At 37.1% G+C, this 15,242-nt stretch overlaps 1 protein-coding gene and 1 pseudogene across 3 annotated transcripts; both read right to left on the bottom strand.

Moving 5' to 3' along the window:
• Positions 1–2,783: 2,783 nt before the first annotated feature.
• On the bottom strand, positions 2,784–14,117 carry LOC127850202 (thiopurine S-methyltransferase-like). 3 transcript variants are annotated; one of them, XM_052383055.1, is made up of 9 exons: positions 14,014–14,117; positions 8,227–8,324; positions 7,333–7,467; positions 6,958–7,084; positions 6,493–6,545; positions 5,458–5,532; positions 4,943–5,028; positions 4,260–4,304; positions 2,784–3,386 (listed from the first exon to the last, which is right to left on the bottom strand). In XM_052383055.1, the coding sequence occupies exons 2-9, from the start codon at positions 8,292–8,294 to the stop codon at positions 3,214–3,216; spliced, it is 762 nt and encodes a 253-aa protein (XP_052239015.1). In that variant the 5' UTR covers positions 8,295–8,324; positions 14,014–14,117; the 3' UTR covers positions 2,784–3,213. The 3 variants fall into 3 exon arrangements, with proteins under 3 accessions (XP_052239015.1, XP_052239016.1, XP_052239014.1); XM_052383056.1 differs by having other exon boundaries at positions 8,227–8,357; positions 14,015–14,076; XM_052383054.1 differs by lacking the exon at positions 14,014–14,117 and adding an exon at positions 8,664–8,814.
• On the bottom strand, positions 9,007–12,308 carry LOC127851203 (uncharacterized; annotated as a pseudogene).
• Positions 14,118–15,242: the final 1,125 nt, after the last annotated feature.

The raw sequence follows: 15,242 nt of genomic DNA, 5'->3' as shown, positions 1-15,242 counted from the left end.
AAGTAGTTGCCAAAACACAACTAAAATTAGAACTAGAATTTGACAGTCTATTATACGCGCATGTTGCAAGAAAACACTTGCCCTCTATCTGTAAATGCCCATTTAGAAAAGCAACAGATTTTTACGCAACACCTACACAGTGTGATTTGAACTCGCGAATAAATAAAATTAATCATGCAATTTAGAGTATCTACATAATGAGACGTTTAACGTGGTGCATAAATTGTTTAATGGTCGTAAAAGTTATTTTGGCTGCGTTAGAATTATGGCCCTCTGTCTATTTTTCCGCTAAAGACTACATGTAAATTGTGTGTTTTTAACTCCTATTGATCTACTGGGTTAATCTCGCTTATACTTTCACAAATGAATCACCTCGGAGTGTATATGATCGTATAGAAAGGACGTGCGACTGCAACAAAGTCGGCACTATTATGGCCCTTTGTTTTCAACTCCTTCTAAGCTACTACATGAACGTCACTTAAACATTCACAGTTAATGACCTTAACGTGTACATGATCGCTTTGGCTGTATGACTCCTTGTTAGTTTTTTCCTCAATAGAATATTCTGTAATAAAATGCGGTATTTTCAACTCCTCTTTAATTGCTCGGCGGATTGTGATCAAACTGTAGTTAAGTATTATAGTATAAATACCTGTATGTGTAAATGATTGTTAAGAAAGGAAATGTTGCTGCAACGTGATTATGCAGAATTATGGCCGTTTTGTCAGTCGTATCATATACTAGAATAGTGCACTTGTCTTCGACCAAAAATATGTCGTAAGGGCATCATTGCCCGTGACACAGTTTAAGTTAAAAATATAATACTCGTTCCGCATTACCTGCAATTGTATGTTGGGGATGTCTCTTATACACAATCTTTAGTAAGTAATCTTTATAAGTCACTACTTTAATCCCCTTATATAGTATAATAATAAGCTGAAACAAACAGGAGGTCTCTTCTATACACAAGTCCAGGTAAGGCGGAAAGTGTCGTACTTACAAAGCATGTGCGGACTTTAAAGTCTAATGTGAGATGATATTTTAAGCACATGCATTAAGAACATTTCTCTTCTATACACAAGTCCAGGTTAGGCGGAAAGTGTCGTACTTACAAAGCATGTGCGGACTTTAAAGTCTAATGTGAGATGATATTTTAAGCACATGCATTAAGAACAGTTCTCTTCTATACACAAGTCCAGGTTAGGCAGAAAGTGTCGTACTTACAAAGCATGTGCGGACTTTAAAGTCTAATGTGAGATGATATTTTAAGCACATGCATTAAGCACAGTTTTCCCAGAACGACTGAAAACTCGTTGTTCAAAAACAACAAACTATTTAAAGACTTTCAACCATACCAAGCCACAGGCATCCATTAAGGTAAATGGCAGTTTTTCATATCAGGAAAACCACGTAGGCAAAGGCCTACCTTAACAGGCGCAAATATTGAACCTAAAGTCGTAGTGGGTGTCAACTAAAAGACCGTATCACAGATAAACTACGGCATGGAGCATTTTTACACAGAGACGTTGTACTTGGAGGATGTGTTTATTTAATAGTGTTCAAGCAATATTCTTGTCTTAGAAAAAACTGAATGAAAACTAAACTATCATATCATACTTAAATGCGTTTTGCCTTCTGTTTCTTCAATTACTTGTTTGATAAATAACTTGCTCCAGGATAATTGTTTGATCTATCTGGTCTTGGAGCGAGCGCAAGGCATTTTAGAAAAGAATGATCCTATCGATCCCGATGACCATGACTTCGACTTTATGTGTCCTCAGGCACTAAGAAGAATGCACCTATCCTGCCAGTTTACTTTTAAAAAAACAAACAAGGCTGAACGATTAATCATCAGATGCTGAAACGTAAAAAAAAATCTTCTTCCGTTACAAATACTGTCCCAAGAAGACGGTCGATCGACTCTTAAACATCAAAATTAAAGTCGCTTGAAACATAGAGTCTGTATTTACGCTACATATAACGAAATTTCGGTCATAAAACGGCGGTTGTCAGTACTCATACACTCTCCTGCGCATTCTCAGCCTACCTTAGTGGTTACACAGCAAAAAATGTACATGCATTTGTCGGTAGCTGAAAACTGCCCTTAACTCTTGAATCAGACGGTTAGCAAAAATGGCCGTAGTCACAATTAACCAAAATGGCTGACAGGGGCGGGAGAGAACTCACAAACTCTGCATTGACAGTCTGGCGGTCAACAAGGGAGAGAACTCACAAACTCTGCATTGACAGTCTGGCGGTCAACAAGGGAGAGAACTCACAAACTCTGCATTGACAGGCTGGCTGTCAACAAGGGAGAGAACTCACACAAACTCTGCATTGACAGGCTGGCGGTCAACAACGGGAGAGAACTCACAAACTCTGCATTGACAGGCTGGCGGTCAACAAGGGAGAGAACTCACAAACTCTGCATTGACAGGCTGGCGGTCAACAACGGAGGTAGCGGGTCCGACTCTAGTGCACTTATATCAGAACAATTTGATTAGCTGTTTGACGGACTTTTACCCCAAACCTTATCAGCGAGTGAAATAAACATGTGTATTTCATTTTTAATATACTCAGAAAATAGTGCAAAGCGCACAAAATATATGGTGTACATATTTGTTGAACAAATTTGCCAGACGCATTCAGTTAATTAAATACTCCAAACGAAAGATTAACAGTCTATGAAATAGGAAAGTTTAAACATTACGAAACGAATAAACAACAGCCCTGCATTTACAAAATTTGGATGCGGGGCAAATGGACCATTAAAGTACATTAAAATCATTATAATATCTTTATTTCATTAACGATTGTTATGCGCGGCACATCAGACATACATATGATCAATTTGTAATGGCCTAAAGTCGAAATAATCACCACATGGCAGGCCATGTGAATTTGCAAAGTTTATACCCGAAATTAGCGTAGTTTATACACAAACAAAAGTACATGCATGGGGACGAATTACACTGTGGTATGCAATGAGTTGTGTGGATTTTTAATACGTTTTTAAACTGTTATGGCTTTAATTTATTAACAGTACAATTGACAATATTAATACACACCGGTAAATGGACAGATTCAAAATACATGCGCATGCGTACTGATTCATCAGTGATAGTTAAGATTTGTTCGATTCTTGATTGTTTGTGTGTGTTTTTTTAATTCCACTTAAGTATGAACATATAGTGGTCAATGCACTGAGTTGTCTCACTTGAACGTCATTTTATAATATCGATCATAAAGATACGAGGATGTTCTTAATGCCGCACCGGCAGACTTCGGTTTTGCTGGCGGGGCGTGGCCACCAGATGCTTTGTTGTCCGGATTGCTGATGCCGGTAAGGTTAGATTCTTGAATCACCTCAATGTTGCAGTATTCACCTTAATAAGATGATTACAAACAATAAGTGTTATATTGTCCACATGTATATATTTCACATCTAAAATGTTTTCTTGTTAATAAAACGAATTCTTAGTCCACGACATATACGTTTTAACCTCAAACAAATTGCAACAGAAATAAGATCAATAGCATCATGTAACTCATGAATCAGTTCATAGGGAAGCGGACAACGAGCGAGGCATGGTATTGTAATGCGCATGGGGAGGTTAGAGGGTTAGCGTAGGGGTTAGGGTTAGGGGTCGGGTTTGGTTCAGGGTTAGCCTTAACCCTAACCCTAACCCTAACCCTAACCCAACCATAACCCAGGTTATCTCCCGTATACCATGCCTCGCTCGTTGTCGTTGTCCTCTTCCCAAGTTCATATTACAAAGAAATCGTCATGACAATTTGCAACCATTAAAGATATATATATAAACAAGCTGAGGTTGCATATTATAGAATAAATAATTCCTTAAGGTAGCAAATAACAGACCATGTTCATTGGAAATACAAGCGTGCATAACATTTTGGATGGAGGGTGTCGGGATGGGGGGGGTATTTAGAGAACTTATGGTGAAGAAAAGCTGGTCAGTTCCCTTAAAAAACTTCCAAACCAATGTATACACAGTTTCAATACTTATTACAGTATTGATGTTTACATAATATGGAAAAAATAATATGAAATATCTCTTCCTTATACATTTTGAAGACAATTCATAAACTATTACATACGCCATTACCTGTCTATATTATGATAATATGTATTGCATCGCCTTGTAGTTAGAAGAAGTTCGAAATTCGATCGAGAAAGAAATTAAGTCATATAATTGCCTGTATCAGTTTAGCAGAAAAATTACTTATTTCGCACATACCGTACAATTGTCTGACCCTCTGATCCGTGATGTTGTGTGGCGGTCCTGAAAAACACGGTCTTAGTCGTAATAAGTGTATAACAACAGAGATATGCAATCAGACCAACAGATAAACATATCATTGAAAATACAAATTCTTACCTTAAATAGTATACTGATAAACTGTTTTAAGTCATCATCATACTAATTCAAAGTCCATATTAAAACAATAAAGGGCTGGAAAGGTAGGTGAGAAACAATCCAACTCCACTGAACAAAAGTGGCTGATCCCAAATACAATACTGTGTTAAATAATTTGGGTTTGCATATAAAATGGCATTAAACTTGCATCGATAATTGACATTTTTGTACAGATGTCGTAGGATAAAATGACATCATCAATCAATATAAACAAGCAATATTAAATGCGCCATGTGATAGATGTAAGGCATAAAACCACGTGGTCTTAATATTAGCAATACTTTGACAGTTGAACTCTTTGCTGTAAGAAATGCATGTGCACTTTTCGTTTCTAACCTAAAAGCAATTTAATTATGGAGCACAGGTTTGTATAGTTATTTACAATATCATATGAGTGTCTGCAAAATTGGGGTTTATTTTATTTGCGACCAAGCTGAAAGTTGAACATTTAATGTTCATTGGCTGTGGAAAATCGTAAGGGACGTTGAAAGTTCACTGCGTACCTGGCCAGACGGCGGGGTCATAGTCAATGGTCATGAGGTAATACTGCCCATCCTTCTTCAGAAACGACAGAAGCAGGTCGCGGTACCTATCAACGAGAACATCCGTTGTGAAACACGTGCATGTTAAGCGTTCAAGTAAACAATTATATTGCTAACCGGTCACAAGTTGCGACGTTGTTTCATATACATGTAGTTGTTTTACGTATGTGCGTTAATTGAGGTTGTTTTTAATGTGAGTGTCTCTGCGTTTCTATTGGTAATGTCCTTTACAAGATTGGCATCCGTGAACTTGCCAAATGAGCATAAATATTTTTTATTATGTAATATCTATAACACTGATACAATTGGCATTAAAATGTGTTAAATCCGTTTAGTTGTTGCGGAAGAATCCACATGGACAAAACAAACACAATCCGCCTTGTAAAACTGCTCGTAAAATGCCGAAAGAGGTCCGAAACGGAGGAACGTCACAGCGAAATATAAAACTTTTATGTTTCTGATAATACAATCATCACCTTTCCTGATCCACCACGTTGATGGCCACGATGGACCTGGAATCCCAGACCCGGTCAAACTCGCCCAAGCGATCTCTAAAAATATACAATTAATTCATGCATTACTATTGTTGTACAGTTTTATTGACATAAAAAACCAATAACTAACTTACATAATAATTTTAGGTCGATCATCAGGTGTGTAAGATTTAGTAGCGTACAGGCGTGGCATAAATAGAATCGCAAGAGATATATAATTTCAAATCGATACAATGCTTTATTACATACCTGCTTTATGTTCCCCAAAAATACAAGTTGTATCAATCGGTAAAATATTACTGCACAGAAATAATTCCCGTATTATGCTTTTCGCTAGTTTTCCAATTCCGTATAACCATACTAGCCGGACTACTTTTAATGACGTAACTTTGAATGCAGAAAATTATAAGTGCATTCTTGGTTAATTATGAACGATTAAACTCATTTTTGTAACTTAAATGATTCAAAGTTGTATATAATAATAATAGGAATATAACGTAAGTCAATTGTTACAAGTGTTTGTATCAGTCTCGTGGCTTGCGCTATTTTGTATCACACTCGAGGCTCCGCATCTCGTGACATTCGTCATCACACAAGCCACTCGACTGATACAAACACATGGAACAATTGAACAGCGTAATATTCCGTATATATTGAATGGTATATCGTAAGCTGTAAAATCTGTACAAATATTCTGCAATACACTTCAACGTGAATAAAGTGAGGAGGAAAATCAACGTTGATAATTTCTAACAGTGTGCCCGAAGGTTGTGATAAAGTTTCTGGTTTGAAACAAATAGATTTTTTTTAGGCACGTCGTGTGAAAAATCATTAGAGTCGCGTTCTGCATTTTCGTGAAAAAGAGACTTCCTTTTAAAGAAAAATACCATTAAAGCGGAAAGTGTCGTCCCTGATTAGCCTGTGCGGGCTGCACAGGCTAATCTGGGACGACACTTTACGCAAATGCACATGCATTTAACCCAGTTTTCTCAGAACGCGTCTCAGTATTGCTCTTACTTGGTCAAATCAAACAGATCTCCGACATACACTTGCAGCCGTCCGTCTATGCTCTGTGAATAAAAGAGACAACTCTAAACTGGGGCATCTACCATTACCTTGTAACTCAGCTTATTTATTTCAAATTAATACATGTAACCAAGGTGAAGGTCAACCCCGTCAAAGCAAGGTTAAACTTAAAAACTTATAGGCTGACCATAAATACATGTTCCTTTTGTTTCAACAATAAGTCTATTTCTGGGTAATAAATCACTCTATGAGTTGTTTGCAAGTAGAGTATATAAGGCTATTGTTTTACAAAATTAAACGTTTATTCTTCAAGGCTTAGACAACAGAATAACACAGTCTCTTAAAAACTTATATACATGTTTGCCATGTATTCCATGATTGCCATATTGTTCTCCGAGAAGAAACACCTGCTTTGCAAGCTCCGCCCCACTACACTTTGACATTGAATGCACATACCTTGTACAACGGCCCAACTCCCTCTACGTGCTTCACTTGAACATCAAGCTTGTTCTCAGAGAACAGTTCCTGGACCGCCTGCTCTGCTATCTCCACGCCAACCACGGTGTGACCCCGATTATACATCCTAAAATAATGATACATGCACTATATAAATAGCAATCACATTGACAAATGTTCGTACACTGACAGAATTAAAATTAGTTGCGTATTGTGATGCTAAGGCATGCAAACACGGGCCCCACCTCTTTTCGAAGGCAAATGCAGATTTGGACCTTTGCAAACAGTTCTCAGAACTGGAAATTAATCTAAAACATAAATAACTTCGCAGAACGTAAATCCAATCATCAATAGAACATAAGGCGCGCCTCCTACCAGATCAGATCCAGCGATTTGCCACACAGTGGCGCAAACACGGACTTCGCACCGCCCTCGAACATCATGTCTCCGTGCGTGTCAAACAAGGGATCATGGGCACCTTGGTGAAAGGCGGTGTCTCCAACCCCCCATCTGCAGGTAATATAGCATTGTCGGTTATTGTTCAATAGTCAATACATACACAGTAAATTTGAAAATGTATGTTATTGTTCAATAGTAAATGCATACTCGTCCAGCTGTTGAAATTTAGAGAGGTCTTAAAAACGCAAAATTCCAAAAGTGTGTTTGAACAATATATATTTGTATTATCATACTGCCCGTGCTTTCTTACGTTTCCGTTTAAAAATACAAGATAGTTCACTTCACATGACGATACATGTTTTTCAACAATGAGATGGTAGGAGAAAACCTACAATGCATATATACAAAATGAATGGTGGCACTCTCATGACGTCATTTTAAAACAAGACTGACATGGTGCATTCATTTGCGCTTTCAGTTCGATTTGAATGGTGTATTTATTTCGTTTACGCGCAACATAAAGTTTAGTAATTTCAACGTCCTTTAACAAAATTTAACCATCGGTACAAACGACGCACATTTAATGACTACACAGTGTCGGTATTATCTTCCGTCCTCTCCCTAGAGGTAAAATAGCCATACTCGACATGTATGTTATAAGAAAAAAAGCAACATAGTAAAAAAAGAAACGAAAGCATCAGTCAGTTAATGAAATACGGCGTTGTATAGAATAGACTGTGCTCGCAACAGAACTCTATTGTATTACACAAGTGACTATGAAATCATTTAACATTATTACTTTATGGTATTACAACAGTGACCATAAAATCCTTAAACACGAAAACCAATGTGGCCCCAGCTAATACTCGCCTCTTGACCCATTCCGAGTTGTTAAGCACGCCCGCATCCAGGTCTGTTTTGGCATCTTTGGCTGACATCTTGACACTCCAGCAGCTGTTCAACAGTGGCTTGAATGGGAAGGAAGTCCCCGGATGTGATTCAATAGTTAATAGAAATGTATTTGATAAATAAGTGGTACAATAAAAAGTATAATAATACAGATTGGTGCCGGTAATGGTGTCGTATACTTTCTTTCTACTTAATCATTATTGTCTGAGTTTATAGTCAACAAACAGGAAGACAAATTCATACAATTTGAAATCAAATTCAAATTGTATGAATGAGATAAACTTGCCAGTCATACTTTGTTTACATATAGGATATTTACTTCCGTGTTTCGGTCAGACTCGCTCAAACGCTTGCCTTTAAAAATGCCTTTAAACAATAATAGAACTGGATTTACTTACCCTACCGAAATTCATCGGCAACTTCTCCTAGCACATCCAACTTCTCACAGCATATCGGGTTTACGGGGGTGAATACGGTAGCAAGCATCTGCTTGATCAAGATCGGCGTAAATACGCATGCGCCAATCAGTTTTACTTTCCCCAGTGAAAACTTAAAATCTCTCTCAAACAGAAATAAGCAAGGGGAGGTGGAGGGTAATATTATGGCTGGTAAGTTTAACTCATTCATAAAATTTGAATTTGATTTCAAATTTATGAATTTCATTTCATTCGTTAAACTTACCAGTCATACTTTGTTTACATATAGGATAGATTTCAAAGCAGTATACTCAACCATTTGGCGGTGTCGCTGCTAATTTCTGTGTAGTCATGTTTTCTAAACTTCCACAACTATCCATGACTGTCCTTGTTGGATATTCTGTATCAAACTATCCATAAAATAACCATTCAAGAATCTCCCTAAATATATACACTTTTTCCACTCTTCACTACCTGTGAAAAATCATAACATGCGACTCGCTCGCTAAAAGTTTCTCAAAAAATTTCACTTTCCAATGTCTAAAACGTTCACCTTTTGATAACAGTCTCCAAGGTAAAACTTAATGAAAGTGTTCTCTTTACTCCAGTCTGCAGACTGCATAATTGAATCTAAAGAGGCTCCTTTAAAAAAGGGCGAAAACGGAGCCAATGGCTCTGGTACTATGAGCATTTATCTTTACATCATTGTCCAAGAGAGCAAATCTCAAAGTTTGCACAATCCAACTGGCAATTGTCTGTGCTGATACTAGTTTATGCGGTTCATTCAAAGATAGAAACAGTCTGCTTTCATCCTCTCCTGATACAGTTTTCCTTTTTCCTGAACTGTTAAGTTGCTTTCAAATAATAGTAAACACACCTTTTTGGGTCAAGTTTCTTATTCTCACTAAATGAAGGAAAAAACACTGTGGCTCCAAAATGTGACGGTCTATCCTGCTTGGCTAAACCATGAAGAATGAAAGTAATATCTTTACTTTGAATATTTACAGAAACTTCGCCTATTCTGAGTGACTGTAGATTACTGCACCTCCTGAAAGATGTAATTGCAATCAAAAACACTGTTTTGAAAGTACGAAACTAAAGAGGTATTGATGCAATATGTTCAAACGGTTTTCTCTGCAATGAGTTTAAAACCTAAATCAAATCCCATTCAGAAACCAGTCTTAATTAAATGGTCGAGAATTAAATATCCCATTTAACAACTGGATAATATGAGGATGTTGCCCTACTTTAAATTTATCTACAGGAGGAAGAACTGCTGATAACATTGACCTGTAGCCATTTATGGTGCTATATTGTAAACCTGTTTCATACAAATCAGTCAAAAACTGAGCAATTTCTACTAAAGAGGCAGAATAGGTACTAATTTTCCGCGGACTACGCCAGCTATTGTACATTCTGAATTTACTGGAATAGTCCTTGTGTGTACCCTTTCTCCATGCAGCTGTGAGAAGGGTTCTAGTGTTTTTTTTGAAAATCCAATCTTTCTGTACTGCTTGTCGACCGCATCAATGCTGTCAAATTTACGTTTTTCCACATTTGGATGGTTTATGTTTGTTTTTGGTTGTACCAGTAGATTTGGAATCTTTGGCAGCTTTCCTGGAGGTGCTACCAGTACCATTTCAGAATGTCTGTGTACCAATGTCTCTTCTGCCACTGTGGCGCTATGAGAATTATCTGACAATGGAATTGCAACATATGTCTCAGTATTCGTGGAATTAGACATACTGGGGGTATGCATAGGCAAACATCCCCTCCCACGAAATGCTTAGTGCATCTATTGCATATGCTTGATTTGACAATAAAACCTAGTGGTATAAGAAGATTCAGACATGTGTCCCTGTTTGCCTACAAAAATTTTCTGGACTGATTCAATGCCATCCAATCGTCCAGATACACCGCCAATCGAACATTTAAGATTCTCAAATAGGCTGCTACTGTTGCTACTATTTTGGTAAACACCCTGGGTGCTACTGACGGTCCGAAACATTACTTTCCACTGGTAACAACGGCCTTGAAAAGCAAATCTTAGAAATTGTCTGTGTTTCGGAATTATTGGCACATGAAGATATGCATCGCTTAAATCTATTGAAGTTGCCCAATTCGGTTTTACCATGTTTATAACCTTTGCTAATGTGTCCATTTTTAAGTGTTTCTTTATCAAATACCCGTTGAGTGGCCTCAAATTTATTACTGGTCTCATTGCTCCATCCTTTTTTGGAACTAAGAAAAAGGTACTGTAAAAACCTTGATTGTGTTGATGAACAGGAACCAATTCTATAGCATCTTTTTCTATAAGACATGTAATTTCGTTTGTAATAATATGTACATTTTTTGGAGGAACTACTGTCCGTTTGACCCCTGAACCTGTGGGAATTTCTCAGAACTCCAGAGAATATCCCTTTCTTATTATGTCTTACACCCATTTATCGGTGGTTATTTCTTCCCATTTTGGTAGAAAATATTTTAGGCGACCCCCTACCGGTATCTGATGATTTAAAGACAATGATTTGCTTACCCTGTCATTGTTTTTTGGGGATCCGAAAGGATGGAGTTACAGAAACTTTCTTCTCTTTTGGTCCCTGACTGCGAGACACTGAAAAAGACTGCTTCTGCCTATTCTCTTTATTTGCCGAGTATGACAGCTGATAGTTTGGTTTAGGTCGCCCTGACTGATTGTACTGAAGTCTTGGCTTCTTGTAGGCAGACCTTACTGTATCATATGCATTTGAGACAAATTTTCTCTCAGGTTTATCAAAGAATTCTGGCATTAGATCATTCATCTGATCTTTCTGTTCTTTCCTGCTCGTAAGCTTAGAATGTAATCCAGAACCAAATACACCCTCTGAAGATAAAGGTAAAAACATAACTTTGGAATGAATGTCTTTCAAAGTGCTCAAAAAGGTATCAGTAACAGCCGCTTTGCGTCTTACCAAATGATGAAACGCACCTGCTCTACCAGCTTGATCCAACGCTTTGTTGGACATGTGAAACAAATCACGTACAGTTTGTACAGATTTATCCATGTTTGTTGCCTCGGATATCAAAATTGACAATAAATTTCCCAATACCTGTTGCATGTAGCATGTTGCAATAATGTTTAAACGAGAAGCCAACTGACCTTGATAACTAAGGGTCGCAATAGACTTCAAAGGCTGAGTGCACAATTGCCTACTCTTGCCCCAGCTTTTTGTCATTTTATTGCCATGACATTTCTGCAACATAGATTCTTATAAATCGTCCAAACAGGGAACATCTAACATGGACTTGTTCTGCTCATGTACAGGAAAGCACACTCTATACTCGTTCTTGTAAGCAGACATTCTGTCAGGAGTGTCAGTTCTTCAAGAATGTGACAGTATGGAAATCTGGTAATCATCTAGTACTAAACCTGCCCCCCCCCCTTCTTTTTTGAGTGCTTAGAGCCAAACAATTCTGACAGCATGTTACGTGTTTCAGGGTTTGTATACTGTTTAAACAGACCACTTTCAGAAGAACAAACAGAAATATCAGAATGAGCTGAGGTGCCTTTCTCACAAAGACCGAGCAAATCTCGTCTTTCTTGATCCCGTGGATGAAGGGACAAAATGTCATCAGAGACAATTTCATTGTCAATATCGTTATTCAAATTAATCAAACGACGGGGTCTACTCACCGAATCAGTATCCCCGGAAACAGCTATCAGCTGGGCTAAACCCATTGTTGACTGTTTAATTGCACTATTCAGCGAGGCCGAACCTCCTGATAAATGTGCATTTTTCACGGTTTCCAGTGACTGAAGAATGTTTTCACTATTGGAATCAAACTTTGCTTCCATATCCAAAATTCTCTTATCCAAATCACGAACATTCGGTTTCGATGAAGCACGTGTTTTCGAACAAGACGAAGTAGATTTAGGTGTGAAATTGCCATGTTCCTGTGAATTAGAATCATCTACCACATGAAGCGAAGCTTCCGCCATGGTTAAATACTAGAAACCACTTATAAACTTCAAACAAAAATCCAAATTTCTTACGAACTTTAAAGGGGCCGTCCAACAGTTAAAGCGTCGTATCGACGCGATTCGATATTTTGGGAAACTACGAGGATAGCGTATATAGCTAAACAATACATCCGCTCTGAATGTGAGCGTGGATGGTCGAGTGGTCTAGGCAGGAGGCTTTTTACTCCAGGACTTCTGGAATCCAGGAGTAAGTGGTTCGAACCCTGTTGAGGGTTACTTTTTTTCCTTTTTTTAACTTGTATTCTTGTTTTTCTTACTGGAGATTTATATTTCAAATGTTTAAATTTATCAATATAAAGTATTTAAAGCATTTAATGACAAGCTTCAATACATGCCAAAATCTGTTGGACGGCCCCTTTAAGACTAAAAAGCAAGTCCGACCGTTTTCACGCTAAAAGTAAAACTGATTGGCGCATGCGTATTCACGCCGATCTTGATCAAGCAGACGCTGGCTACCGTATTTATATGTCGTAAATTCGCAAGCGTTTGAGCGAGTCTGACCGAAACACGGAAGTAAATATCCTATATGTAAACAAAGTATGACTGGTAAGTTTAACGAATGAAATGAAATTGAGAATGTGCAATAGTCACACGTCATCCACGTTAACAGTGCAATTCCAAGCTGCTCACAAGTGAAAATTGGACGCACTTGGGACGCGCTAGGAAAGCAGAGTAACTTAAAGTCATATCATAGACAACACGAAGACACGCAATTAACGCAGAGCTTGTCAATAAATGTCAATGCAACACACATTTCCAAGGGGTCGATTAACTGCCTCAGCCTAAAAATGTCTCTGGCTACGCCACTGAAGCATTTACTAACAGAAGTCTGGAACATGCGATAAAATATTCACGTTTGGCGTATACAATTAAACTATTAAAAGTATAAATGGTACTCTCGTACAAAAACTACTTTTAATAGTTTAATTGTGAGTTGTAATAAGTGAGTACGAAATTGAACATTTCGAACATGAATGACTCTCTAAGCGTTAATCCACTTCACTTTAAGGGTGTAATGCATACGTTTGTATCTGGGACCTATACATGTGCTTAAGGTTAAAACGCATACAACAGGCTTGAACAGCCGCAGAAGACGATTTATCTTTCGGAGGACTCCGGAAATACTCGATGTATAACGATTGACACATCCTTAGACAAATAGGTTTATATGAAACAAGTTAAACGTAACTTGGTTAAATATGCCCGTTAGTATTCGCCATATTTATAACACAATTACGTGACTGCTTATTTAATGCTTTGCAACGTGTATTTATGATCAAATAAATGCAATTCATGCGTAAATGAACATACCTGATACTGGCTCGTAACCCTAGGTCAAGATTGAGAACTTTAGCGGCAACTTGTAAAACAAGGTAGATAACTTATCTTAATCGATACCTGTAGATCGTACAAACGTAACAAATGACGCGGAAAAATCATCACTAGTATCAAGAAGAATTCAATTGGTGCAAACCATCAAAGGGACGCCATTAAGTTTATATTGCGACGCAAGTGAATCAAATCGTGACATGATCGTATCTGATAATAAATTATTCAATAAATAGAGGATATTTGTTGGATTTGTTGGAATATCGATTTTTATTCACTCGTGATCATAGAAAAAATATATTTTCTATGATCACTCGTTACTTGTTTTGTGTTGTGTTGAATTTTAATTTATTAAAATACTGTCTCATACCATATCATACCATTTTATTTTTTATTTTATGCTTACAAATGATTTTTTTTGCCATTCTGGACTATATAATTCCCCGTTGGACTTCCCCGTGTATTTTAAAAGAAAGCCCATCCGTATATTTTTATAAACATCAAATTAGAGTAGTAACCCTTGTTAAAATTTCCTTTAATTGGGGGTCACAATTGGGAAACAAAGTTATCTAAAAAAATAGTGCCGTTAAAACAATGAAAATTATCGAAAATGTTCACTGTTATTTTTCACTGTTTGAAACAGTGAAATATCAGCTTTAATTCACTGATATTTCTCTATAAACCATCGAAAAGCATTAAATAACAATTATTATTCAATAACAGTACTTATTTACTAATGCAACTTGACTAAGGTTCAAATAATCATGTAAACGATTATTACGACTTATTTAACTTTGTCCTTAAATTTAAACATTGCTCATGTCATGTTAATTGCAATGATGTAAGGAAGAAAAATGTTCATGTTTTCATTTAACTACACACATGTGTTCCAGCATGGCGGGTTTCCGTTGAATGTTCGACTCGTCTGGATTTGTTACATATTCACAAGACAAAGGTCTTTACGTTATTGATCTGACCTTATCGTTGAGCTAAGATGATCTACAGTTTTTATTAACCCTCGATATAAATTACTGGATTTGTAACGTGTAAATAATAACAAAATAAAAACAATAGTAAATACAAAATTGATTGCTTTGACATATTTTTATTTCAGTTATGAATACCGTCAGTAAACAATCAGTAAACAAGTTCTTATAGAACCCTTGAAATGAAAACATGACATAAAATATATTTTACAAATAAATACACTA

This window comes from Dreissena polymorpha, chromosome 11, assembly GCF_020536995.1.
Source record: "Dreissena polymorpha isolate Duluth1 chromosome 11, UMN_Dpol_1.0, whole genome shotgun sequence".
In the NCBI taxonomy this organism is placed as follows: domain Eukaryota; kingdom Metazoa; phylum Mollusca; class Bivalvia; order Myida; family Dreissenidae; genus Dreissena; species Dreissena polymorpha.
Note: the sequence above shows the minus strand (reverse complement) of the source record. Positions and strands in the feature narration are given on the sequence as shown.